This window comes from Fusarium proliferatum (assembly GCF_900067095.1).
Source record: "Fusarium proliferatum ET1 genome assembly, contig: FPRO_scaffold003, whole genome shotgun sequence".
Taxonomy (NCBI): domain Eukaryota; kingdom Fungi; phylum Ascomycota; class Sordariomycetes; order Hypocreales; family Nectriaceae; genus Fusarium; species Fusarium proliferatum.
In genome coordinates, this window is record NW_022194792.1 from 406,396 (window position 1) to 432,097 (window position 25,702).

Here is a 25,702-nt window from a genome sequence, read left to right on the forward strand (position 1 = left end):
GCTCTGAAGAACGCGTTGGGACTGATCTGCGCCTTGCGCAATGACAACTTTCAAGTGATTGGCCAACAAATTTCACGTGATGCTTACTGCGTTAATAAACAATAATAAACACGCAATTTAACTGACTATTTACCTACGACTCAACCTTAACACAAACTTGCTTTCACACTATTCTACCAAGTCAACTCCCAACCTACTGCTATTTTACTCATATCACTTGCGTGACATGACTAAATGGATAGCTTGACTGGCCCCATCGAGTCTGTGGCATTTCTCCGCATTCCCCCAGAAATCATCGTCGCAATTGTGTCAGAGGTATTAGCCATCGGCGACAATTTTGAAGCTCAACTCCGCGGGTATGTCTTATTGAATAGCTCCAAGCATCCATACTCTGATACTCTGCTAGCGAAAATTCTGAGCGACTCAAAGTCTTGAGATTGACGCACCGAAAGTTTGCCGACTGTAGCTATTTGAACAAGTTACTGTTCACTAACATACGGCTCGAACCAACACGCACCAGTCTTCGACGCGGCGACTTTTCACGCGTGGTCGGTTATACGCGATCAATCACCTTTATGGCATATGCAAGCTGGAAGCTAGTGTCAGAAACATGGGAGCGATTGATCCTTTTTGACATCCCAGGCCGCCCCCGAAATGTTGGAATATGGTCTCACACGAGTCTACGGCCTATAATCGCTGCTCATGACGTGTACATAAACGACGCGTTAGAAACACAGAGATTGCTGGAGGACCCAGATGGCGATTTGATAGAGACCTGGACCAATGTCCTCAAGATGGTTGGGAGTCGTCTTGAAAAAGTCACAATCGCCAACAATACAGACTACAAGAACCTCTACTTGCAAGATCCCGATCCGACGAGGGATTGGAAGACTTTCTGCTTTCGAGTTCCCGATACAGAGATCGAGCCACATGAGGGCATGACGCGGCGATCACGCGATGAAGACGACAAAGAGAATGCCGAGTACGCCAAGGGATATGCCTGTGCCATAGTAGGCGAGAGACTCTTCAACACAGTCATAACATGTCTATCAGCTTCAGGCGTTGCGATTTCAAGCCTCTCCACCGAACTATTCATTTTGGGACATGCGGAGTGCACTGAGATCCCAGCATGGCGAGAACTCGATTTGAGCAAATTAAAGCATCTCAAGCTTGACCTTCTATATCCGTATGTACCGTATCGCTTGAGCGAACGGACGTCTATGGCTGCTTTTCTGCATAATAAACAGAGCTACATCCAGAAGAAGCATGGGAACATAGCGCATGACTTGATTGACAAGTGTCATTCAACGGTGGAAACGCTCAGTCTCAGGGACTCGATTGACGGCGGTCTTGAAATACTCTGGCCAACTCGCGCTGCGACATACGAATTGCCAGCACTTCGAGAATTCGATCAGGCAATGGAGAGTCGCCCTCGTCTTCTCCATGACTGGCTCCTCAGAATGAAGAACCTACGCTCCTTCATGATCTGGGGAGGACTTGATGGAAAACGCTCCGCGAACTGGCGCCATGTGCTTGATGCGATTCGCGACCATCCAAATGTATCAGGTCCTGATCCGAAGGGCCTTCGCTTTCTATTTCCCGGCGATACCGATTACGAAGGCGTCGTATGCAAAGATAGCAGTATCGCATCGCCGAGAGAGGTACCTGACGCTGAATATTCTCTCTATCCACTAGAAGCCCATTTATATGGCGAGATAGAATATAGTCGCAATGTTGCTTTGAGAGAAGAATTAGGCGATCGTGGTGATGGGGATGAAGACAGTGACGAGGAGGACGAGGATGATGACATGGATGGGGATTATCAGAGCGTGGAGGAGGAAAACAGCGACAGAGAAGAAGAATAAATTGCATCCTATTTGTCTAGAAGAAAATTGGTCCACATCTTCAAGAATTCTGACTCTCACTATCATCATCCCAATCCTCACTATGACTTCCTTCTACATCCTCTTCTGAATCAGTCTCTACCATGCCAACGTCCCAATCGTCCATTAAGTATCGTAACCCGTGATTATCCTTGAATCGTATTTCGCCATAGAAATGCTTCTCTAAAGAGTGGTTTTCATACATAAGGCCCTCGGGATCTGCGCAATGAGTATGCATTTCTGTAGCGATACTGCTATCCTGGCAAATCACTCCTCTATATGTCATCCTGGTCCAATGAGCTGACTTGATAGATTCAAACTCTACAGAAAGACCTTTTGGGCCTGGACCTTTAGCATTGGAGTGGTCGTGATCAGCATCAAAGATATGGCGCCATTCAACGAATAAGAATCCTCTTGCTAGTCGTATGTCGCCGAATTTCAGGTATCGAAGGTTTGGCATGTTATTGAGCCATGAACTCATCATAATGGAGTTGACAGCATCGAAACAATGGTCAAGACTCTCAAGGGCTGGTAAGGAGGCAATTGGTGGCTGAGTAGGCCAGTCCAGGACGCCAGTTCCGTTGAGAACAAGGCTCTTTAATGTTAATCGGGACCTGGCGATAAACTCATGGACGATCTTGGAGGCACTTGACTCAATTTCTTCCACTTTTGGGCATGGCAGAGTCTGCAGGACAGTCTTGCTAGCCCATTCATGTTCATCGTGCAGAATATCTGGACCAAACTCAAGCTTTTCGAGCGCCGTGAAGTTCAGAAGATCCCATCCGGGCACTTTGATGCAGTCAACGGCTCCTGTCATTGCATGCTTGGTTGAGATCCGTGGTACGGCAATGCCAGAAGATGATAGACAGGAAATGACTGTCAAAAATAGCTGGTCGCCAGCAATGGCAGCGGCATATCGACAGCCATACTCGACACTCCGGTCAACATGATGGTGAGGACCGAGCTGGTAGAAAGTTCCTTCATCTGCCGTACGAAGGTAGGTGGTATAGTCGACCTGGCACAGTTCACCGCACCGGAGACTGAGCAGTCGAATCTCTCGTAAATTCCCGCCGAGAAGCTTGAGAACTTTCGTCCATAAACTTCGAAGTTCGCCTTTTGGGTCTTCGAGCAAGAACTGGGCGTCCGTTGCATGGCGTATATATGAGGCATATGCACCAGCCAGCTGCGACTCTGTTACCCGAGCTTCGCCTTTGGGCACGGTCTCCATCAAGATCTGCTCAAAAGTTTCAAGAGGAAGTTTCCAACTTGGAGGATTCATGAAAGCAACAACGGATACGAAGCTTGCAATACGTGAAATGTCGCATTTTTGAAGGTTGAGCAGGCCTGCACGTGATGCCTCTAGCTGGATAGCATCAAACAGTAAAGCATTAATGCAGTCCAAAGTAGCAAATCGCCGTTGTGTCAGTCTTAAGTCCTTGAGCTGGCGCCGCACGCCTCTTACGAGTAGTGTTAGCTTAACTGAATTCGTGGAGTAAAGTGGTCTGGACTCAAACCTCTCAAGTTGCAAATATGGGTCGTTAACTAGGTCCGCCACGATTTGCACAACGATTTCAGTGGGTAGTCGAGTGAAGATGCTGGGATTGGCCATTTTGATCTGGGCGTGCGGATGGACTAGCTGCGAAGAAGGGGAACGTTCTTTTCCTATTATTTCAAGTAACACCTTGCACATGTCAACTTTTGTAGACGGGTGCCTTGCGAGCAATTGCAACCCATTGGTCACTAAGCTGTTGGTGGCGTGTTGTGTCATTAAATTTCGGCGTCACTGCAGGGTCCACCAACAGGATCCGTCAGGCAGCAGCCCCAGACAAAAGGATTATTATCTACTTTTAGGTAAGACAATTTGGTCCCGTCCTAATACTTTACCCCCTATGTACCAAAAAGCGGTAGGTCCTCCATTCTGCTTAAGAACCTTCTTCATCGTTGGCTATTTGATATCCTCTCTCCTCTCCCAGACGAATCTGGCCATGGCCCTCATCGCCATTGCAAACAACCGTGGCACTCTTCCCCCATAGTTCAGACTTGGAAGGTTGCTGATTTAAACCATTTTCGCCGTCTGGTGGTTTGGAAGCAAGAGCAAGAACCAACATGTCTCCGAAATTGTCCAAATCAGAGCCTTTCCAGGGATCCTCCGATATCAGAATCGAACCCAAGTGTATCAAGACCAAGAGTACATGTAGAAGAAGGAAAGAAAAAGCCAATGGGATACCGTAACTACTCTCAAAGCGATACGCATACGTGCGATAATATCGAGTGTAAATTACCTTGTCTTGCGTTGCATCGTTTGACTCTGTACTTCCGGCATAGTAATTGGGCCACGAGGCGTTGTTTCCCGCTTGAGAGATCGCGTCGGTAACATGCAGGCCTATATACCGCTCTTGACAACTCTTCTTGACAGCGCTTCCACAGAACTCTGCAATAGAACGAAAGAATGAGCCATTGGAGAACGAAGATATGCCATCTAACCACTTGTCATCCATATAGATAACGTCACTGGTGTTTTCCCGGAAGATTCCGGGTATTGGTCCTTTGACGTGGCTTAAGGTGCGCGAATGCGAGGGTTGTTCGATCCATGTGCTCGCCTCAGACCAACGTGCAAATATCAGGCACAGTGTGTAGTGGCGCTCAGGATACTCGTCGTTCCCAAGCTTGGCGGTCGTAGCAAATAGTATGTTACCGCTCACTGCCCAACCTTCGTACTGTGGAAGGTCGACGAAACGATAGTCGGTAGAATTGCTGGCACGCAACTCTGCAAAGGCAGAGGACGACTCGTCAAAAGTAAACGTTACCTGAGCGTCCTTTCGTATCTCATGTGGCTCAGTCAAAAAAGGATAGACAAGGTGAAAATGGAGCTTGGTCTTATTCTGAACTGAGCCTCCAATACATTGTGTAGCAACAAGGGGCTGTTTCCAAGCATGTTCAGCTCCAGATCCCCCGATTTGCTGATTGGAAGAAGTAATCCAAGGTATAGCCATGTCTTTTATGTCCCTTGAGGAAGCCTTTCCTAGCTCCGACGCTACAAATGACAACGGGCTAGTAGAAACTGTAGGTAATGCGAATTTCGCTGTCGAGATATAAGAATAGAAAGAGCTGTTGAAGTTGGAATAGCTGATGTTCTGCCACTCGGGCCCATGTGTGCCAAGGGTATATGAGTCAGCTCTGAGAAGAGTATGTAAAGGTATAGTAGAGGGACCTATGATGTCTCTGAGGTACGGTCCAGACTCTGAATCAAGCCTTGTTCTGTATTCCATGTGAGGAATCCACCGGGCAGGTTCGTAATACGGCTCGCCCCAAAAAGTCCAGTCGTAGTGGCGGTCCTTCCACCAATCCTGGCGAGGGATCATAGCAATGGCGGACAGTGGATTCGCTGCAAGGCACAGAATGGAAATCAACATGATCAGAGCTGCTGTAGCCCGTCGATACTTAGCTGTCTTTCCAGATTGCAAGGTTGGAGTCCATAACTGACGGCTGATGAGGTATCGCAATGGCGCTGAGAGGTTCAACGCAGATGACAAAAAGCCAAGCGGTACACCGACATCTTGGCGTTTCAGGCCATAGGATATTTGGTGCAGAAGGATATCTCCTAACGACACTAGGATGATCGTTTCGTGGCCCTTGGCTGCAAACTGAAGGCCGTTCAACGATTCAGTGGATGGGTTCACCCAGCGAACTCTAGCGATGTAGAGTGACAGAAGAGTTATTGTGATTGCGACAGGCGGCAGATGCACGAGCGCAAAATAGCGGAATGCTGAAAGTCTGCTGCTTTTTTGCGTCGATTTCTTCGATGTGTTACTCGAAATCGTTGATGAACCAAAGAAAGAAGGGAACGGATTCAATTTCTTTCTATTTTGGGAACAGTTTCCAGTTGGCGGTTTATCGATATTGGGTTCATCAACCAGTCGCATTCCTTGCCATGATGGCTTAGGGAGGCTTGAGGTACTTTCTTCATCAACCTGCTCCCAGTTAGAGAAATTCCAAGGTCGTTCATAAAAGTTTAGTACCGTTGGTGCTGAGGAACTATTGCCGATGTTGACATTCCTTAATGTCTCTAGTTCATGGCCGCGCTCGCGAGACATCGTCGTAGGCTCGTAGTTGGCGTCATAATATGAATAAGAGAATATGAAAGCGATCAAACAGTGGGGAGGGTTATGGTCAAAGGGCTGTTCAGATGTTGCTGGCTGCAGATTCTATCTGACGTAGTTGCCAAGCAACGTTGGATCGAGGTGCATAATCAGGCTGGGATGTTGCCAGCTGTGATTGGTTGACGAGATATGCGCGATGAGAGCAACGCCAGAATCTGGATTTTGTGCTATGTTGTTTTGGCCCCCAATGTAAGCAGAAGATTGAGCCTAATCTTGGATATTTATCAGTTGTCACCTTGTACCTAGGTAGAGCTGCTCTCCTTCATCTAGGGTGCACAACACAAACTGTAATGAGTGGTCAGATCAATGTCAGTATTCAAGTCAAGCCAACATGAATCTGTCTCCTATGGGTATTTGTGGAGTCTTACATCGCGACGTTCACTTAATTCCTATCACCTATGTCTATCTTTTAAGGATACCGTGTCGCACTGGGTTTCCATTAACCTGATGTTAAGTATATAACAAGACGTACCCTAGGTACACCATGGGGACCAGAAGATCATTTAGCTAAGCTACACCAAGAATGAAGTTATCAGGAAGCCTAAAGCTCAGAGTGCAAAGGCATTCATGCCCAAAAGAAGCAATAGCCCCCAATGGCCTCTCAGGTGACCGTTCTCGAGCCTCTCAGCCGCGTTAGTCTCTACTGGTGCAGTAGCAGAAGGTACAGCAGTGGTTGTTGATGACGCGATTTCGGTGCTCTCCGGAGTCGAAGTAGTCTCAGCTCCACTATCAACATTGCTTGGAGTCTGCGTAGATTCTAGCCAAGGCTGCGCCATCGTACCCGTATGCGGAAGAATAGTTGACGCCTTTTTCTCAACTAGCACTGACTTGGGACAGAGCTTGTCCATACGTTCCCGTTGGGTGACGATCCAACTGTTGGCGGGGCTGTAATTGCTGATGTCGAATCCCCAGAGGCGTCGGACGTAGCAAGGCTCGCAGAGGTACTTGGCAGGAAGTTCTTCATCATCATCCGTGTCGGGAAACGAGTCGATGATAGCTGAGAGAAGATTAGCCTCATACAAGTAGAACAATTTGTTGACGAACCGTTGCAGTATTTTCCGGTCTTAGCATCCTTATCGCAGATCTGTCTTCGGCCCTCCATCATATTGCCAGGACGAAATCCCTCTGGCTCGCAGTATTTGGCAAAAGACGCGGTCCATTGTTTAAGAGAGTCTCCGCACTTTTTGGCGCAGATGCTGTCCGTGATTTTGAAATCGTCACCCTCCTCAATGGAGCCCTGCCATCCGGTGCTTCCCGCGTCGTCGAGACTGGCATCGCAGTCGATATCTGTCAGCATGACCTTTGCGCACGCCTCGGGTAAGTCGTACTCCTCCACCAATCGCTTCACCTGATATTCTTCATAAGCAAGAAATGCGCTCGCGCTCCAAAAGAGTTGAGAGGAGAAAAAGAGCGTAGAGAACTTCATGGTATGTTATGTTGATGGCCCAACAACTGAAAGAGTGAAATTGAAGGACCTCGAAACGAAAGAATAAAGCGATGGCTCTCCAAGCACCTTCGTACAAAGAGCGACTTCGCTTGCTTTATAGGGAATAAAGATAATTGCCCGTGATCGTGACCGCGGCAGAATCATGTGTCACTCGCATTGTTTTAATGGGCCTGCCAATAGGACCTTTGAATTAAAATTGTAACTTAGGGGCCAAGGACGCCAAGTCGGCTGAAAAAACACTCCGACCGAGCTCAACCCCTGTCTAGCGCAGTTCACGACCCTTATTTGATGTAACAAGCTGTTGGTTGTTGGTAGCAAAAACCAAAAGTCCCATTGTTATGGTCTGGTTTGAACGGGAAGTGGATCGTGAAATAAAAGTACAGCGAGTCACGATTTGATTCCAATTGATGTTTGTTAGGCAGCTCTACCATCACGGAACCGACAGCAGGAACATGCCAAATTCTTCGAAGTTTGCTGATTGGGTCTTTGAGCAAAAACTGGAGGTCTGTTATAAGGCATATATACCAGCCGGCTGTAACTCTGTTACTTAGTAATTATATTAAACTAGTGATACTGTCGTTTCGTTATTTACAATACTTTATAAAGCCTTAGTCTTTTTACTTATTTCTTTTTTTATCTTGCTTTTTTAACTCTACTTAATACGTATGCTTAGTGGTAAATATAGGCTTCTATGAGAACCCCCAAATCTGGATCGGAATATTACTTTCAAGAGATGGGGGTATTGCTGTTACACCTTTGGCAATACCAAGGTTGGCCCGCAGAAAATGCCTCATCCTGGCTACCCATTCTCTTCTGCTCGAGAGATCAATCCCAGTAATATCAACTTGCTCGAGACATAAGCTAAGAGTGGGCAAAACTTGCAGAGTTAGGTAACCTAATACACTTGGAATAGCTCCGGCTCTGTAATATTGCGGATCTTCCTTGACGATATTTACGAAAGTCGAGAGGCAAGATTCACATAAGCTATCCGTAAACGAAATGAGCTTAGATTCCGTTTCGGTCTGGCTGAGAATCGGACTGGGCGTTGCTTTGCTTTGTTCAAGTATGCTATTGGTGAACAAAAGGGCCTGGTTGAGGATAGTTCGAACCATCCAGTAGAATCGCCAAAGGATCTGGTTCGAAAGCGTTGAGTATTTATGCAAATGGAGAGGCCTCCACGGTGTATTGAGTAAAGGTCTCAACCACTCAAGCTGGGTATCGGCCAATGCAGATTCCACCGTATAGTTTGAGGAAGGAGGCAGACTCGTAGACCACTCTTCAAGCTGTTTGTCTAAAGCCAAGGCCTGAGACGTGATGGCAGATAGCTGTGCGATATCTCGATCCGCTTTGTACGTCAACAAAGCGGTTCTCCATTCCATGCAAAGACATGCAGACTGATAGATCAAATGTGTATGCGTGTAGAAGTAAGGCAGCCGTGGCAAACATAGCTCCTTTACCGATTCCCATGATATCGAAAGGCCTTGGCCAGTCACAAGGCCAATATGAATCTACAGTTTTGTAAGCTTATCATTCCAACACAAAGTAAATACTGAAAGGTGAACGTACCATTTGCATGAAGATAAGTATAGATATCTCATATTCTGCAGGAGAGTCTATGATCTTGCCTTGCCCGCGTAGATCTAACAGGGTACAGCCTCCACTGATATGCGACACCCAAGAGCCTTCGAGCGCAATGGACTCATCTACCAATCCCTAATGTAGATCAGCAAATGACCTTTATATGATCACACACAGCCAATGAGTTTATTGCCGCTTACCTCGTATATGCTAAGTAACATAATAGAGTTCATGACTTCATAGTAGTGAGAGGAATCAATAACACCATGCATTTTATCCCTCAGCATATGGATTGACTCTCCATATAGCTTAGTTGCATCCTTAAGTGCTTGATAAGAGTTGAATCTCTGCCCGTAGCTAGCATTTGCTAGGGCATTGACCGACTTGTGTAGCAGGCTGTCTACGCTGGAGTTCAAGTATATCTGAGGAAGGCTGCCATACCAAGACAAAGTCTGTCCAGATGGGATATTCGCGTGAGTCGACCAGTCAAAGAAAAACCTTTTCAGTATCTGTGTTTGAGAGGAGGCTGGCTATAGAGTAGTATTCAGTTAATAAGGGGTAATCATAATATTTGTGCCGGTAACTTACCTGACTGAGCTTCGTGATTGCCATTCCAGTATCAGTATGAGAGTTGGTGTCCGAACTGTTATCAGAGTAATTTTGTGATTGCGACTTGTCAGGTGTATCTTCATCAGGCCAAATACAAATCTGGGCAGTTCGAATACAGTATTGGCAAGAAGGTTTGGTCTCGTCACACTTTTTGCGTCTTGTGCGACAGACAAGACAACCAGATCTGGAACGGGGGTAGTTCCGACGATGTTTGGTTGGATATTTTGCTCCCTTGGAGGATAGTTTCTGTTGACAGTCCATGTGTGTGATAAAATTAGGCTTTAATAGTCGTAGTTATTCTGAGCTATGGTGTTGTAGGTATAACAATGGTGTAGTACTCAAACGCAGAAATAAAGGAGGTCTAGCTACTTATTAATCGCGAATGGGATCGCCAGCGCGTATGGTTGGTCAAAGCTCTACGGAGCGAAAAACCTGGCAGAGATAAATACAGTTCGGCACTTGTTGACGCCTCTATAATTTTTTTAGCTCGTAGCTACTGCAGAAAAAGACTTGAATGTGCATTAGTACCCCCGCAAACACGGCAAGTTTCACGATGTTTGAAGAGAATATCCCGTTAGTCAGGTAAAGGACAGGGCTCTTCTTATCTAAGCGCTTATCGCTAATGCCCGTGTGACTTAAACTTGGCTAAGTTAGGATTTAATGTTGCATCCTGGCCAGATTGGTATCCACTCCCAGTGGGTCCGCAAAACAGGGATCAGACACAATTGGTCGAGAGACGGCCGCCCTTGAACACGTCTGTCTTTGAGAATATCAAGAACCAATATCTTGCACAGTTTGATGCTACTCAAGAATTGTCATCAGAAACGCATTGCCATTCTGCGACTGCATACATTGGATCGCCAGATATTTGTACCAAATTGCAGTCCAAAGGATCTTGAGGGCCTTTATCTGCAGAACATAAGGGCTAAGAGGTATTAATCTTGCTTTCCGAGTTCGACGAACGTATTCCGAAGTCACCAAGGGCTTTCAGATAGATACACAACACTCCTTCATTCTCGTGATTCTATTCGCAGTGCACCCTCCATAGCGATGCCTCTTGGAGGAGTAGATTCTTCCCTCCCTCATAATTGACGATTCTGTCTCTTCACTTCAGAAGGCCTGGAGAGACAATGCCGAGCGATGCTGGCTCCAACAGCGAAATCGGGCTCAACTGGCTGCTGCCAGAGTTACGTCCCCAAATCACCTAAAGTTGATAATTATTTCAGGGTTATGAAAAGCTTTGACTTAGGGATTTTATTATCACTGCAGGCAGAGACTTAAATCTTCCCGAGTTGCAGTGAACATTGCCCCCTACCCTGTAGCAAGAGTACTCCGAATAAGCTAAGCCATGTATAGTAGTAACTGGTCTGGCTGGAGCATATCGCGAGGTAAGGCTTATTCAATCAATCCATCCAAGACAGTAGCTAATTATCAGTTGCGATTAACCTAAGCTGCACCCAAATCAATATGTAAATGTATAATAATCCCAGCCTATCAGATGGTTCCTCAAGAGCAGAGCCCGGGTGAAACGAGTCTATGGCCCAGACAGATGAAGGTAGACACAGAACAGCAGGATACAATACGTACAATACATAAGCAATCGGCAGACAGCGTCAAGAGCTCTCATTATGGAAGGATGCCTGAAGCCGCGTAGCACATCTGATGTAAAGCGATTGACTGTGGTTACATTATGGCTTGAAACCATCTCGGTCTGGAGCAGTCTGAGCCGCTGTAGCGTTGACTATATGGCGTTCCCCAATATGCAGATAAACATAAACTCTAGTCGTTTATCCGGGAACTTCGCCGTGATTAGTTTATCGTCAAGATTTAACTGGTTGACAAAGTTGCCATTGTGGCTTCTATGTTTGGAATGCCAGATGCGGGGCTTGACAAAGCCATCCAGATGGCTGGACCATTTCCTCTTCCTTAGTACTCTCTAAATTATTCTTGCCCACTATCACTTTTCTTCAAGTGTCACATTCTTCAAGATCTATAGTCGCCATGCCAACGGAGTCTCCTAAGACCATCCCGTTCAGGAGAAGCAATGCAAGGAGCCCGGCGGGCAATTTACCCTTTGGCGAAATCGCCACTACAAAATTGAATGGCCAAATGGTTTACACCCCTGAAATGGCCCAATCTCATGGTCAGCGATCAGATACCCAGCGGCCCGAAGGAGGCAGCAAAAGCGGAGAGGAAGTGGCCGTGCCTGACCATAATTTGGGCGAGGTGAATAGCACTGCTACAGGTATGTCTTCAATCGTTTTGCGCTTTAAGGGAATACCAGTCTTACCAACTATTGCAGACGATATAGGTACAAAGAGGGCATAAATGATTGTGCACTAAAGACGAGTTACTGTCTATTCTAGCTTATAATACATACTAAGACATAAGAATGTCGGCTTTTTATATACAGTATAGCAGAAACAGATAACAACTAAACTGTAAGAAAGGAATGGTACGACTGGACTAAACACGTGGCACTAATAATATGTGCCTCTACTTTATATATATAGCTTATAGCATTCTTCACCAGATAGAAGTTAACACGGAAACTCAATAAGGTGCTAAGACCCCAAAGGTCAGCCTCTACATTCCGCCCACTACAATGACGCCTATATCCCTTTATCGCTATGACTTGCCTTGCCCATAGTACAAAGGGTCACTAGGCTGATAACTCCGGGTGCCTCGCTTCTACTGTGTTCTAGATGTGCGGGGGAATGGATATCCACAAGGTGCATGGTTTCCAATGCTAGATAATACTTTAAAGATATGGCAATGATGGTTATTAGAGGAGGAGAGTAACAGCTTTTTTCTCGATTTAGGTAGTTACTATCTTGAACTAAGAAGCAATAAGTCACTAGTGAACTCAAATATAGAATATCTTCCGCTAATAGTTTTGGTTCTAGCTGGCTGAAATGTAAATAGAAATCTCTAGCTTATCTCATACTTAAGGGATAGAGTTATTACTTGGATTGTGACAAAATATTATAAAGGCATCCTCAAAAAAAGTGGTGTTTTGTGTTGCAAGTCTCCAGAGCAACTAGCAAGTCAGAGCTCGAGCTTCTGTGTCAAAATTGAGAACGTCAACTGAATCGGTGGATCGCTTCCACGGTTGTCGGCCCTCAAGATTTGTCCAACAGCCACATATTATATTTGTGGCTTGCTCTCTAATACGAAAAGGGCAATTCAAACTAGAAACTATTCCTACTGTTATTTGGCAATAAACGAATAGCTGCTCTGATTTAACGCAACTGAAAATGCAACAAATCAGGACTCATAGAGACGTGCCTAGCAACCGATAAGCTAGACGTCTTGTGATACAATTCATAGGAATCGAGACCTCGTTAAGGTTTCTTTGTGCATTTCTCGCCATGCAGTAGCTCGGCGTAGTAAATTTGGAACGTTAGTTGCTGGACAAGCCAAGGCCACATACATCCAATTCGACTATATATAGGGGCATACAGTCCCTAGTTTCTGTCATTCATTCATTCAACGACTCACTCTTACAAACATCACTTCTACTACATAATATCCTTTCTATCAAGACTCACGAAATGCCTGCCCGCGCTACCAACATCACCATTGTGAACAACACCAGCCAAGACTTCCATGGCGGTTCTGGCTCTCTCGTACACGGTATGTGGAACCGAGACGTTCCAGACACTATTCCCAAGGGACAGTCCGCCGATATGGGGGCTGAATCCGACGGCATCATGAGTGGCGATGAAGGCTGGGTTAACTACAAGTCTGCCGCTGGCGACATGAAGTTCCACTTCGATAATCCTTTTATTGGTGATAATTCGTATGATACCACTGACCCTGATCACTTCAGTATCTCTAAAAGTGGTGGAGATGGGAATGAGTGCCATGTCACCTGGACTATCACCGGTATGTGTCTCTTCTACCAATGATGAATATTCTCTAACTAGCTATCACAGAGAAGGTCGGGCATGGACATAAGTGAGCTCTCAAATCGAGACGATGGCTGTGTCTATTGAGATGAATGACTAGCCCCTTGGGATTTCCCTCCACTCCTGTCAAATGCCTTCGCCAGATGGAAACTAGACCGGAGACATAGGAGTCTTTAGGAGACTATATTAAGCAGCTCAATTTAAAGTTACATACTCCACCTACTGTCTACATTCTATTCCTCCTTCGAATGATTCCTTATGCTTGAGTGGGTGGCATGCTTTCTGAAATATGACCTTGATTGGATAACCCTGACAGCTAATGCTTGCATCGCGCGTCTTACCTCGTCATGAGCCGCACCAAGCTCGATATAGGATAACCCATCATTTTTATCGTCAGTATCATAGTTTTAGCCAATCTCTTCAAGTCCCCGCAGCGGGTATAACAAATTTAAGCATTGAGCCTTTGCGGGTCTGCGATTTCAATAAGGCCTCGAGCATTCAAGACTTTCCTGCACTGAGAGCCCGGGTCCATGAGCAACTTATTTCATTTTATTTTCAAGCTATAGAAAGGAAAGTATCGAAGTCCTTTGACTGGCAACTATAGCAACTAACAAACGATTGATTCAGCGTACGTATCCGCCCCAGGAAACTCTCCACCAACCCCAGCCATAGCGCGACGAAAGCAAGATAACTATGCCCGCACAGCTTTATTGACCCAACTGGTTTCCTAATCACAGTTGACCGTATGCGCTGGGAACTTGCTAGGCTGAGAGGTAAGGCGCAAATGACCTTTCCAAGTCCCGCCGTGAGAAAGTACGCAACAGCCAGTGATAGCACCATGTTTGTGCTGCCAATCGGCACAGTTCTTCACCGCAGCAAGGATAGTCTTCGTCTCGGCCGTAGTCTTGCAATCATGGCCGCTCGTAGTCGCCAGGTACGCATAACCCTCCACAACATGTCCATTGCCATCCGTGCCGATAGTCATAGAGCAACTATTGTGTTCAGCTTTGCTCTTGATGCTATCGGCAATGAACTGGTAGATCCCAATGCCGGCATTGGCTGCAATGATGATTTGCCCTCCAGCACTGACGACACCAGCCCATGCTGTTACATCGATATGTCGACGTTCTTGGAAGAGCGAGACATAGCTCGCATCGACGAGATCCATGGTGGCAGTCATGTTGGAGTCGGGGCCATTCCATTCAGTGATTAGCGGATTGTAGCCCACGCGTTGGCCTTCTCGGTCATAAGTTGCAGAGCCAGGGACAGCAAGGCCAAATGCGAGGCAAGCAGACCAAGCTTTGCTTGGGTTGACCATACTCCTGATGATAGGCGAATAACCACGGAAGCGACGTCCACGAGTAGTACGAGAAATATGATATGATGATCTTCCAACATAATAATCAGCGAAAGAGGATTGAGGGAAGGAAACTGGATGAGGAATTAATAGAACGAAAGGGCAGAGCGCTCTTTTATAATCAGGAGCTTTGGCAGCAGTTTGTCAGACTTTATCGGTAGGCCTTGTGTGCTCGTTTGTTGGTTCAAGAAGTTATGGGATGTGAGAAGAGTTCTGAAGCCTGTCAGTGTTGGTTGTCTGTTGGTCGTTCTGGTTGTTGGTTGTTAGCTCAGGTATAAATAACAAGGGTTTCATGCGGGTTGCCGGATGGCACGGAACACAGCTAAGCAAAAGAAAATACTTCTTCTGATTGTAAGTATTTGCAGGCAATACCTAGCTACCTATTTACTTCTGTTACATAAAATAACTACTTGCGCTTTGTTGATAAAGAGGCAAGCCAGTGCTTTGCTTACTATAGATTTTCAAGCTTAAAATAAACCTAGCTATTAGCTTTAGCCGATGGACCTATCTTAGTAGCAAGTCTTTCTGGTATTTTATTTAGTATCTTAGTTAATTATTGTCTCTTTACAGCATTTAAAGTTTATTTCGGAAAGAAAATGCCGGTTCATAAGACAAATCTGTCGATGTAGCGCTTTGACCGGCAATGCGGCACAACCAGTTGGTGTAATGCGGGAAATAACATCCCTCCCACCAGCCAATTCAGAGCATTGCCGGTTTGAGTCAAAAAGGCCTCAGCAACATTTGGCCATCATCTGTTGGCCTACTGCTTCAGCGGTATCCGCCGATTCCGGGGCAAAAGCATCTCTTATTTATGTATCTGTTTCTTATATTCTAACCAGTCGTCCTTTCTAGGAAAAGGTGTATTCTCAGGGGCAGGTGCCTTCAGAAAAGCACACAATGGCTCCCAACCATCACCTACTGTGTACTCTAGGAACTTTCTCTCCTTGGCTGCCAGCCTCACTTGCTCATTATGTCGTCGAAAAAGAGCCAGGCCATTCTTCTCAAAGTCGTTATCCCAACATAACTTGCTGTAAGTTCTAGCCATGACCGCCATGGGGGTTGTTTCGTCAATCACCCGATGATCAAGATAGTGCACGATAGTTTGCTTCATACTCTTTGCCCATGAATCTTCCGATCGCACCGTCAAGATGACGGCAGCTTCGGGAAAGGCTGCGAGTAGTTCATCGACGAATATGGCCGCGGGGTAGTCGGCGACGCCTTTGTAATTTGACAGGATTGTGATAAGATCACTCGGAGGCAGTGAGGAACCATAGGCACCGAACTTTTCATACAGAAGTGCTGTCCAGAGATCCGCGTGGTTATTTTTGCCTACTTCTCGCATGTGGTAGATCGGAGAGATGCCGAGTATTGCCAGTGCATCAGCGAGGGCTGTAATGGTGTAGTTGTTAAAATAAGTGACAGGCAAAACAATTAATGTTTGCGTGGAGACTCACACTGCGTACCCGTCCGAGGCAATCCAAGAACTAGAACTTGCATCCTATTAAGCCTAGATGTGTTGTATTATGAGAACTTTGTAGACTTGTCAAATCTCGAAATTAGGCGCGTTCGCCTTCTTTAAGTAGCAGCAACTCGTTGGTGCCCCATGACTCTACAAGTTCTGTTCCGACTTTCCCGTTGAACTTAAGCTATCTACGTTTTATTAAGTAAGACGCGGCAAGGGCGATAGATAAATAAATCCCTCAAGTACTGCGATAAGTTATAACTCATCAAGTTCAGTAGCGCCCGGGCTAGCTGAAGGCTTATTCCCGATAATGTGTTGTGACCGACAATGCGGCACAGCCCATTAATGCGAATAGCATTACTTCCAGTGTAAGTCGACAAAGCTCTCAGTGACATACACTACAGAAATGGCCAATACCTGTTAGCCTACTACCTCGGCGGTTGCTATTTACAGGTAGATGATGAAAGATCGGCGTATCGTGCGCTGATTGGGTTTGATTATTCATGGTGGTCCATTATTTAACCATCTCGCCCAAACTACTCTGCGTCCAGCACTGCTACTCGGAGCCATGTCTATCTACAACTCATGAACAACACTAGCCACTCCTTTTACAGTCTGAACCCCCTCAACCTGTTCCGCAACCCACTTACTCCCATCGAATACATGTCTATACACCCCTGAATCACCCAACTTCTTATAAAACAAATACATCTTATCCTCATAAACAACAGAAGAAATATCCCCCTCGACATCACAACAGTCCGGCACAAGCGGGGCTCCAGCCTTTTCAGAAAGCGTTATCCAATCCTTCCCATCAAAGACATTATACCACAGTTTGTTAGCCTCAGCCTTGCCGTGTCCTTGATGCACCAGATGTAGCTTGTTTTGGTACACAGCTGCTGTAACACCAGGCTTGCCAAGTCGAGTAAGGGCACGTGCCTTCTCCCAGCGCGTTCCGTCAAACGCAACATAAGCATACCTGCGGGAGGCGATGCCGTATTTTGGAAGATAGAACAGGTATATCTTGTCGTTGAATACAACAGCGGTAAAGCCCACGGTGACGTCGTCGATGTGGATATCAGTGTCGCCCCCCCATCGTTGACCGTCAAAGACATTGTATCGAAGTTTCTCTTTGGGAATTCCATGGTGGAAGAGGTAAAGTTTGCCTCGGAAGGTGACAGCGCACATCCCTGGCGAGGTTAGGGTATTCGGAATAGTCGTGGTCGCTCCTCTCGTCCATGCCCCTGATGCGTATGACTCGTAGAACACTTGTGACCTGCGGCTTCTGGGGTTGAGATGGAAAATGAAAAGCCTCTTCTGGAACGAAGCTAAGCAGAAACCATCGCTGATCTGTAGTCCAAAAGACCAAATCTTGTAATCCTCGCTCCAAGTCTGGCCATCAAAGGTGCTCCAGTATGGCCAATCTGCGTCGTTATTTGCGCCGCGGTGAATAAGATGAATCTTCACTTTGTGATGTGGGTCTTGGGGCCCTGGCTTTGGATCTTGTGGTGTGGGATATGGTCGTGGCGTTGGCTCAGGTAGAGCAGGGTGTTCGTCCTCATGCCCCCAAGTCGCCAACTTCTCGGCAGCCTGTGAGTAAAGAACCGAAATCCTTTGATTCGGTGCCCATTCGACACAGAATATCTCCTGTATATCCATCCACACGGCATGTATCTCAAACATCAAAGGTTTATCATCCGCAAAGGACCTGTTGCTAGCCCTGACGATAATCTTGGTGACTCTCGGAATTCCCTTCTTCAAGGTATTCAGAACATCTTTACTGATCTGCGAGACCTCTTTCATAACCCTTTGAATGTTTTCCAGTGTTGCGTTGAGGTCTTTGACTTGGATTTCAATGTTTTCGTAATCCTGTTTCTTGTTCATGTACTCATGTTGCGCAGGCAGCATCTTGATCTCAGCCTGGATGTCAGCAATCCTTTTCCTCGCGGCTTCTTGTTTTGGTGATAGCCTCTCCACAGTCTTTTCAAGATCTCTGTTCGCTTCCTCGTAAGCAGCCTCGAGCTCCTTGCTCTTCTCCATCAATGCGTCTAGCAGTCTGATCTGGCGGTCCAGATCTTCGCTCTCATCCTTCGACATCTCCTCGATATAGGCCCCGATCCCTCTATTAACGAGACCATCGAGTGCTCTTCCAAACTGCTCGATTTTTTTGGTTGCTTCTCCTATGGCTTCTTCAAGGTCCCGGAAGGCTGGAAGCTGGGATATGGTTATTCCCACTTGTCGAACTGCTGCGTCGGCTGCCTTTCGAATGTGTGCGGCCTCGAGACCTGCCGTGGCCTCGGCGAGTTTTCCGGCCTTACTAGATGTTAGCTGATGCGTCCAAGTGTATCAAGGGCCAAAATGCGCGTACCCAATATGGCCACTCGTAAAATATACACGATCCCACTTTCGACAGACACACCATCTTCCAATTATATAGTTCATTTTCTCTGTCTATCAAAGTTAGAGTCAATCTGTGGCTGAAAGGTCAAATACTTACTGCGCCACCAGTTCCAACTTTTTTCCGCCTCTATGGAGCTTCTCAACTGATCTCCCCATTTCGCCTCTTTCCTATCAACTAATCTCTTCTTTTCCTGCTCCATAGCATCCCTATTGGCCTTTTCTTTCTTTATATCTTCCTCATACTTCTTCCCTATCTCCATCTTCTTCTCTCCAAGCCTTCTTTCTGCCTCATCTCTCAAACTTTTCAGCTTTTGAATCTCCTCCACATTTTGCTCTCTGGCCTCTTTTGCATCTCTGTAAGCCCCTGCATATTTATCGAACTCATCATTAAGTACCCTCAATAACTCAGTCTCTTGCTCAATCTCCTCCCGCTTCTTCAATTTTTCTGCAGTGCACTTTTTATCAAGCTGATCTAGCTCGCTCTTCATTGCTTCCAGGGCAGCCTTCTTTTGGGCGAGCTTTGTAGTCAAGTCGCTCCGTGCATCATCAATCGCCTTTTTAGCCAGCTTATGCAGTACGTCAATACCGTCTGTGATGCCTTGCAAGATAACACCCAAGATGTCAGTATCCAAAATTGCCTCGAAGCTCATCTCGGCTCCTTCAAGGGAATCATGATTCTTGACCACGACATCAGCTTTGAGGCTCAACAGTAAGCTTTCGGTCAGGTTGATCTTGACGTCAAGTCTGAGATACTGCTCTTGGATATCAAGGTCAAGAAACACGCTGATCTCGAGGCTGGAGTATCGGATCCGGCCGTCAATGAACAGCTTCTGTCTGTCCTTGGTCATTTCGATGTCCATGGTCGCTCGATCAACACCTTCTTGCGTTGATGTAATCTCGAGACCGCCGACCTTGAACTTGTCGATCCCTGCTTTGATAACAACACCATTCTCATCAAACCTACCGTCAAACTCTCCTCTCTTGCCGAAGCACCACATCTTGCCTCGCACCTGAATACCGCGATCGTAATAGCGACCTAAGAACTCAGCGCCGGATGAGACATACAGTTTCAGGTCCTCGAAGACCAGCTTATCCTCCGCTCCTTTCATCTGCTGCATGGCTTGGTTATCAATGAGGACGCCAGCAAGTTGAATAACCTCCATGGCATCAAGCTTGTTCATCTCGAGTTGGAAGACTGCCTCAGCGCTAGTCACACGGAGACCCGTGTCGAGCTTCGCACGAAAGTTTCCGATATCGACTTGTCCTCGCATAAAAATTTCACTGAAGTTTCGTTAGGATGTCAGACTCAAATTGAATGAGATGCTTACTCTGGTCCAGTGACGAGAACAGTTGCATATGCAAAGCCTGTTCCAACTCCGAGTTGGGAAAATACCATGTTCTTGTTCAGATTAAATGGATTGACCCATTTAGAGTCATCAGACATCATCCTACCAAGCCATCAGCCACATGTCATCACGAGGTCTCAGAAAACTTACAATTCTCCTCTCGCACCCTTAATGTTCCCAGCAATGACTCCCTCCACAGAAATGGGGTCCGAGTCTTTGAACATCAAAGTTAACGTTGCGTGGATGTTCAATTCTGGCCCCGTGGTCGACTTGATAGCGATAGTAGTACCGAAGCTGTGGAGGTATGCAGTATCCGAAAATTGCAGCTTTTGCACATTAGTACAATCCAGCGTGGACATGCCTGAAGGCTTACTCTGAAAGACTCTGGTAGATCAATAGTAGCACTGATTTTACCCTTCGAATTTATCGATAAGATGAGTGTGAGTCCTTCCAACTTCTTCTTCCCGTTGAGCTCCTCTAGTTGCCGGAAGGAGTGGATAGTCGCACAAAGCTGTAGACCTATTCAAAATGTTAATTCAGCAGCTTGCAGTATCAGAACTATACTCACCTTTCACCACGGGATAGTTATATGCATCAACTGTTCCCAGGACGTCCCAATTATCTGGCTCCTTTTGTTCTTCCTCTTCATCTGCTTTCTCATCTTTGTTTCCAACTCCCTCTTTGCCCTTCGAATCCTCATCGGGTTTCTCCCCTTCAGAAACGGCGAACACACTAAGATTGTTGATCCAAACCTCACCATCTGGCACCCTATTCCTAATCGCCTTGGGCTTTACCTCGTCACTCTTCCCTGCATCATCGCCTTCATCTTCTGTTTTGTCATCTTTCTTCTTCTTCTTCCTGTCGTGAGATGAAGCGATAAGTGCAATGTTCCTCAACTCGAGATTAAGAAAGCTATCCTCTGGGATAGCATTCCAGATCTCTCTCAACCTGACGTTCTCAATCGCACCGAATGCCAGCCACTCCCTCCTCTCGTTGCTCTCCTTCTGCTCAGTGTAAAGTCCGACCTTGATGGTGATCTTGTTTATTTTGACCACGCCCAGAATGCCGAATCTGTTTCCTCTCTTGACTCTCTCCGCCTTGTTGTCCGTCTCTTTCTTTTCAGACAGCGTTTTGGTAAGTGGTGGTTTGTCTGTTGACTTCACCAGGCGCTTCTCTACCATCTTACCATCTTGATCCTTACCTGGTGCTGCGGGTTTGCTCTCGCTAGTGGGCTTAGACTCCTTCTTGCCATCGCCACTCTTCTCATCTAGTTTCTCCTCAATTTTCTTTGGCCTAAATCCAAAGAATATTTCCAAGCCCGCCTTCTCAATCACGATGTCAGTATCGGGGATCTTGACGTCTGAGATACCACCTTGGACCGTCACTCCGTCACTCGCAAAGGTCAGGTTCCCGACCGCGCTTGAATGTTCGTTGAAAGCGATTTTTCCGTTGAGCTCAAGCGCTTTCCTAGTAGTCTTTTCTTCTTTCGACTTCTTGCTCGACAGTTTGAGTTTCATCTCTTTGAAGGTGATTTTGTTGCCTCCTGCCATCTTCCTCTCGTCTGCCTTCTTTTGGTCGTCTGACTTGTTCGTTTCCTTCTCAGGTAGCTTCTGTCCCGAGATTTGTGCGTGTATCTTCTTGATGTCAGTTAGTGTAAGATCACCTACCTCAACCTCAAGAAAGTTGTCATCTAGTGATGTTAGCGTTGACTGTCTGATCGTATCTCTAACATACCTCGCGATATCTGTCCTTGGACTTTAAATGTTCCATCTCCTAGCTTCAGCTCCGCTGACAATTCCAATTTAACCGTGTTGCGAAAGTCGCCCTCCTCAAATGATGCCTTGAGCTCCGCGTCTTCCATCTGTGTCGCTCGATATTAGCAGCATCTTAAAAGTAGCCTCTGTGCGTACTGTGATGTTCTCAATACCATATATGTTCTCCCACTTTTCCGGTTTGATGAGCAAATTCCAATTTCTTTTATGCTTGGAGTTGTCATTCTTCTTGTCGGTTTCCTTGCCTTCCTTGTTATTCTCCCCGTCCTCCTTAGCATCGTCTTTAGGGCTTTTATCTATCGTCTTGGCTGGCTTTTCTTTTGCAATTCCTTCTCGACCTTCATCCTCGGCAGCTTGAACTTCACTATCTTGCTCTTGATCGTCTTCTTTCTTCTCTTCCTCTTCTGCGGCAATAAAATCCCTCGCAATCCTATAATTGACGCCCAGCGGGACATTTGCATGGGGAACCTTCGTGATCAGCACGGTTCCGAAAAAGGCAAAGCCAAAAAACCAAGACTTCTTTTCTTTCGCTTTGTCGTCGGAACCTTCTTCTTCGTCTTCCCCTTCCTCATTCTTATCGCCAGCATCGTCCAGATTCTCCTCCTTTAGCCTTCCATCTTCAGGCTTATCGCCTTCGGAGTCGTCTTCTGATCGCTTGTTTTTGGCCGCTTTGGTGGCTATAATCTCGATACCCAGCGTTCGGAAGTTCAGAAGATCCCAGGCTTTGAGAGCAAGTGGTGGAAAGTATCCTTGAAGTACCAAGTTCTCGATCTTGGGCCTCTTAGACCAGTCGCGCGTGTCCGCCAAATGGGCACTTAGATGAATGGATTTGGGAGGGTCGTTGGGTCCAAAGAGACTTTTCAAGGCATCGCCCGCCCAGGCGAGGCTATTCTTGAACGCGACGTCCACTTCGAGTCGCAGCCCAGGTTTGAAGAGAAAGTTCTTCTTCTCTTCAGAGTAGGTGATTTCGAGGTTCTCCACGGGAAGGTTCCTGAGGTTGAAGTTGTTAATGAAGGGAAACAATTTCCCCAAAGGCTGCCCTTTGAGGCTCAAGCCTTCCGTGTTCAGCTTGATCTTCTCTCTGGCAGGCTCGTCCGTATCTTGCTTCTCTCCATCTTCCCCTTTATCATCTTTATCCTTTGGCTTAGTGTCTGGCTCGTCAGACAAAGGCACCATCTTCCCACCAAATTGCTCGGTCTTAGCTTCGGTCTTATCCTCTCGAATTTCCGGCATCTCGGGAATATCAACGGCGTCCCTTTCAGGTCCTAATGATGAGTCAGATTCATGTCGAATGTACAATCAACACCAACGCCGTTCAAGCAGGTGGCTGCAATGAGCACTGATATAGTGACTTGCCCTTATACTTGTATAATTTGGCAGTCAGGCCCTTGATCCCCCAAAAGTCATTGATGTCTCCAGACAAGACAAACTCTTCCATCTTCGATCTCCCAAGCTTTTCCTTCTGGTCTTCCTCGTCCCCCTTCTCCCCAGACTGGCTCTCGTGCCTTGAGCGCAGCAAGGGCCGAAGCAATAGGCTGAGAGGTTGATTTGTCGGGACTGTAAGTCGCGAGCAGATCCATCGCAGCGGAGTCGGCACTTCTGACGTCGGGCCCACCTCGACGTTCATCGGGAAGGATGAGAAATGGCATGGGAGCCGTTTCGGTCTCATCGTCCAAGATCTTGGCAACCAATTGAGCCGGTTCTCCTTTGCTTGCTCGAACAGGCTGGACTGGAAGGTCGGCGAAGCCGTTCAGGTCATCATCTGGAATGACAAGACATAGATTGTGCACAACAGCGCCTCCGATGGTCGTAGCTCGCTGAAGAGGAGTACTATCGGACTTGATAGTTCTATTCCAACCTGCGTAGCTAGCACTGGTATCAGGTGGGGTTTCAGGCTCGTCAGTCTCCGAGTCGATCTCGGACAGTTCAGTGATCTCAACATCAGGGCGAAAAACAAGGGGCATAGATCCTATGATGCGACTGATGGGAACATCGAGAGACGGCATCTCAATTCGATCCAGTTCTCGTCCAATGGCATCTCCGGGGAGGACTAGATCCGGATCTGGGTTGGGCGGCACGAGGCCCCATTCTGGTGGAAGCTCGTGGCTCGACTCAGATGCCATGATTAGAGATGTAACTGTTTCGAGATGGTTGAGTGTTTAGAAGGTTGATCACGATCAACCGCTCACGAAATAATTGGCAGTCGGGCTCTCCATAAGTACAGTAATTGAAGACTAGATACCTCAGTATCTTCATGTTAATCTTGCCAATTGAGCGGTAAGCTTAATTTTCTGCTACTTCTCGCTTTGGACCAGCCGTGGCGCGGCTTAGCCGTGAGACATTGAGCAGCATAGTAATGATCATCGCTAGCGGTGAAGTCAATTGAGCCAATTGAGACGATAGAAAGGTTAATGTCTCAGCATAATTGTGGCAGCCTTTAGTTATATTCAACGAGTAACTATACATCTAATAGGAGGAATTCGAACGGAATACTGCCCGAGATGGAAGATTGAGAAAAGATCATCTTCAGCTTATGGTCCGGACTCCAGGGACAGATTATTCCTTGATTTGGTCTCTGCTAGTTGAGCTAATGAATACTGAACGATGTGCCGCCGCAGCCCACGTTTGGTTGGGATCCAAGAATCTCACCAATGGATCAAACAGCGGCGTGACTTTTCTGCGTCTGGTGTTTATGGCAGAAAACATTAGTTGTCGTGCTGTCACAGCATGTCTACAATCTTCATTCTATGATAGAGTAGTCCTGCAACTATTCATTCGAATCTATTTGGATAGAAAAGAAGATTGAAGCACCTATGTATAAAATACACAGCGTGGCTTCAATAAGAAATAAGGCAAATTGTGCAGCTCTAGGGTATCTGTACCAGTGCTATCGCGATAAGGATAAGCTTGTATCTACATCGGTAATTCTGGAGAAGCATGCCATTCCACCTAGTATTACGTCGCGATCGGCAGTCAACTGAAGCTAGAATACCAATCGAAATGGGGTTCTCCAAACTTCAATGATAAAGATAGAAATATTACAGGCATTTTGACGGGAAAGCAAGATGAGGCGGGTTCAAAATAGAACTCTCCGCCAAATATTGGATGATGATATAAATAGAAAGCTTGGCGTAGAAAAGGAGAATTCCTGCTTTGTCATTCCCAGCCTTAAAATAACAGCCGAGCCCCATCTCGGGCCCCAATTGATTAGCGGAAAATATCTTGCTCCGATTTTATCTATACGAGGTTTTTGCCCCGCGACCTGCAAAGTTCTGGGCCCAACTTCCCCCTGGTCCGTTTACGAGGAAATGCAATAAGCTTTGCAAGTGAAAACTCTGTTCAATTGGAACTTTAGTATCGAGATGAGAGACGTTGAAATACGCAGACATCAAATTTGCACGGAACAATGCAAGAGGGCGAGAAAAATATCACCAAACTGAGAAGTCTGCTGAAACTATCAGCGTTTCTAAAATTATCCGAACCCTGGCTGGAGCCAAAGTCCCAAGACTTGGGATGAGAAAAAAAAGGGGGACGGGGCCAGTTAAGCCTCAATGCGCTATGTAACGGTCTCCCCGAAGCATCAAAACGCATGTCATCAAAGCGCTAAGCAGAACCCGGACGTCCCGACCGTCAGCAAAAACACGAGAAAGGAATGCGTGTACAGACACGAAGACAGTGAGGCAAAGGTTCTGTTGGGAGGAAACGTTGCTTTGTAGAAACTATTTAAACACGCAGCCAGCCACAAAGTTTCTGTCTGCAGCTTTGGATCATGAATTA

General features: G+C 46.5%; 9 protein-coding genes across 9 annotated transcripts; 2 read left to right on the forward strand and 7 right to left on the reverse strand.

The window, feature by feature from the left end:
- Positions 1-234: 234 nt before the first annotated feature.
- FPRO_07054 (uncharacterized protein) lies at positions 235-1,865 on the forward strand (the record flags this gene model as incomplete). The annotated part of the gene is made up of 2 exons (XM_031227965.1): positions 235-356; positions 407-1,865. 2 exons carry the CDS (start codon positions 235-237, stop codon positions 1,863-1,865), a joined length of 1,581 nt encoding a protein of 526 aa, XP_031078348.1.
- A 40-nt stretch (positions 1,866-1,905) lies between these two features.
- Positions 1,906-3,492, reverse strand: FPRO_07053 (uncharacterized protein; the record flags this gene model as incomplete). The annotated part of the gene is made up of 1 exon (XM_031227966.1): positions 1,906-3,492. One exon carries the CDS (start codon positions 3,490-3,492, stop codon positions 1,906-1,908), a length of 1,587 nt encoding a protein of 528 aa, XP_031078349.1.
- A 313-nt stretch (positions 3,493-3,805) lies between these two features.
- Positions 3,806-5,977, reverse strand: FPRO_07052 (uncharacterized protein; the record flags this gene model as incomplete). The annotated part of the gene is made up of 1 exon (XM_031227967.1): positions 3,806-5,977. One exon carries the CDS (start codon positions 5,975-5,977, stop codon positions 3,806-3,808), a length of 2,172 nt encoding a protein of 723 aa, XP_031078350.1.
- Positions 5,978-6,591: 614 nt separating this feature from the next.
- FPRO_07051 (uncharacterized protein) lies at positions 6,592-7,469 on the reverse strand (the record flags this gene model as incomplete). Its single annotated transcript, XM_031227968.1, has 2 exons — positions 6,592-7,040; positions 7,088-7,469. The coding sequence occupies 2 exons, from the start codon at positions 7,467-7,469 to the stop codon at positions 6,592-6,594; spliced, it is 831 nt and encodes a 276-aa protein (XP_031078351.1).
- Positions 7,470-8,179: 710 nt separating this feature from the next.
- On the reverse strand, positions 8,180-9,680 carry FPRO_07050 (uncharacterized protein; the record flags this gene model as incomplete). Its single annotated transcript, XM_031227969.1, has 4 exons — positions 8,180-8,998; positions 9,057-9,203; positions 9,269-9,598; positions 9,657-9,680. The coding sequence occupies 4 exons, from the start codon at positions 9,678-9,680 to the stop codon at positions 8,180-8,182; spliced, it is 1,320 nt and encodes a 439-aa protein (XP_031078352.1).
- Positions 9,681-13,231: 3,551 nt separating this feature from the next.
- Positions 13,232-13,641, forward strand: FPRO_07049 (uncharacterized protein; the record flags this gene model as incomplete). The annotated part of the gene is made up of 2 exons (XM_031227970.1): positions 13,232-13,565; positions 13,616-13,641. The coding sequence occupies 2 exons, from the start codon at positions 13,232-13,234 to the stop codon at positions 13,639-13,641; spliced, it is 360 nt and encodes a 119-aa protein (XP_031078353.1).
- A 674-nt stretch (positions 13,642-14,315) lies between these two features.
- On the reverse strand, positions 14,316-14,906 carry FPRO_07048 (uncharacterized protein; the record flags this gene model as incomplete). The annotated part of the gene is made up of 1 exon (XM_031227971.1): positions 14,316-14,906. The coding sequence occupies one exon, from the start codon at positions 14,904-14,906 to the stop codon at positions 14,316-14,318; it is 591 nt and encodes a 196-aa protein (XP_031078354.1).
- An 844-nt stretch (positions 14,907-15,750) lies between these two features.
- On the reverse strand, positions 15,751-16,287 carry FPRO_07047 (uncharacterized protein; the record flags this gene model as incomplete). Its single annotated transcript, XM_031227972.1, has 1 exon — positions 15,751-16,287. One exon carries the CDS (start codon positions 16,285-16,287, stop codon positions 15,751-15,753), a length of 537 nt encoding a protein of 178 aa, XP_031078355.1.
- Positions 16,288-16,983: 696 nt separating this feature from the next.
- FPRO_07046 (uncharacterized protein) lies at positions 16,984-24,048 on the reverse strand (the record flags this gene model as incomplete). The annotated part of the gene is made up of 10 exons (XM_031227974.1): positions 16,984-18,720; positions 18,776-18,858; positions 18,905-20,088; positions 20,136-20,255; positions 20,304-20,479; positions 20,527-20,672; positions 20,722-21,843; positions 21,888-22,022; positions 22,081-23,190; positions 23,541-24,048. 10 exons carry the CDS (start codon positions 24,046-24,048, stop codon positions 16,984-16,986), a joined length of 6,321 nt encoding a protein of 2,106 aa, XP_031078356.1.
- Positions 24,049-25,702: the final 1,654 nt, after the last annotated feature.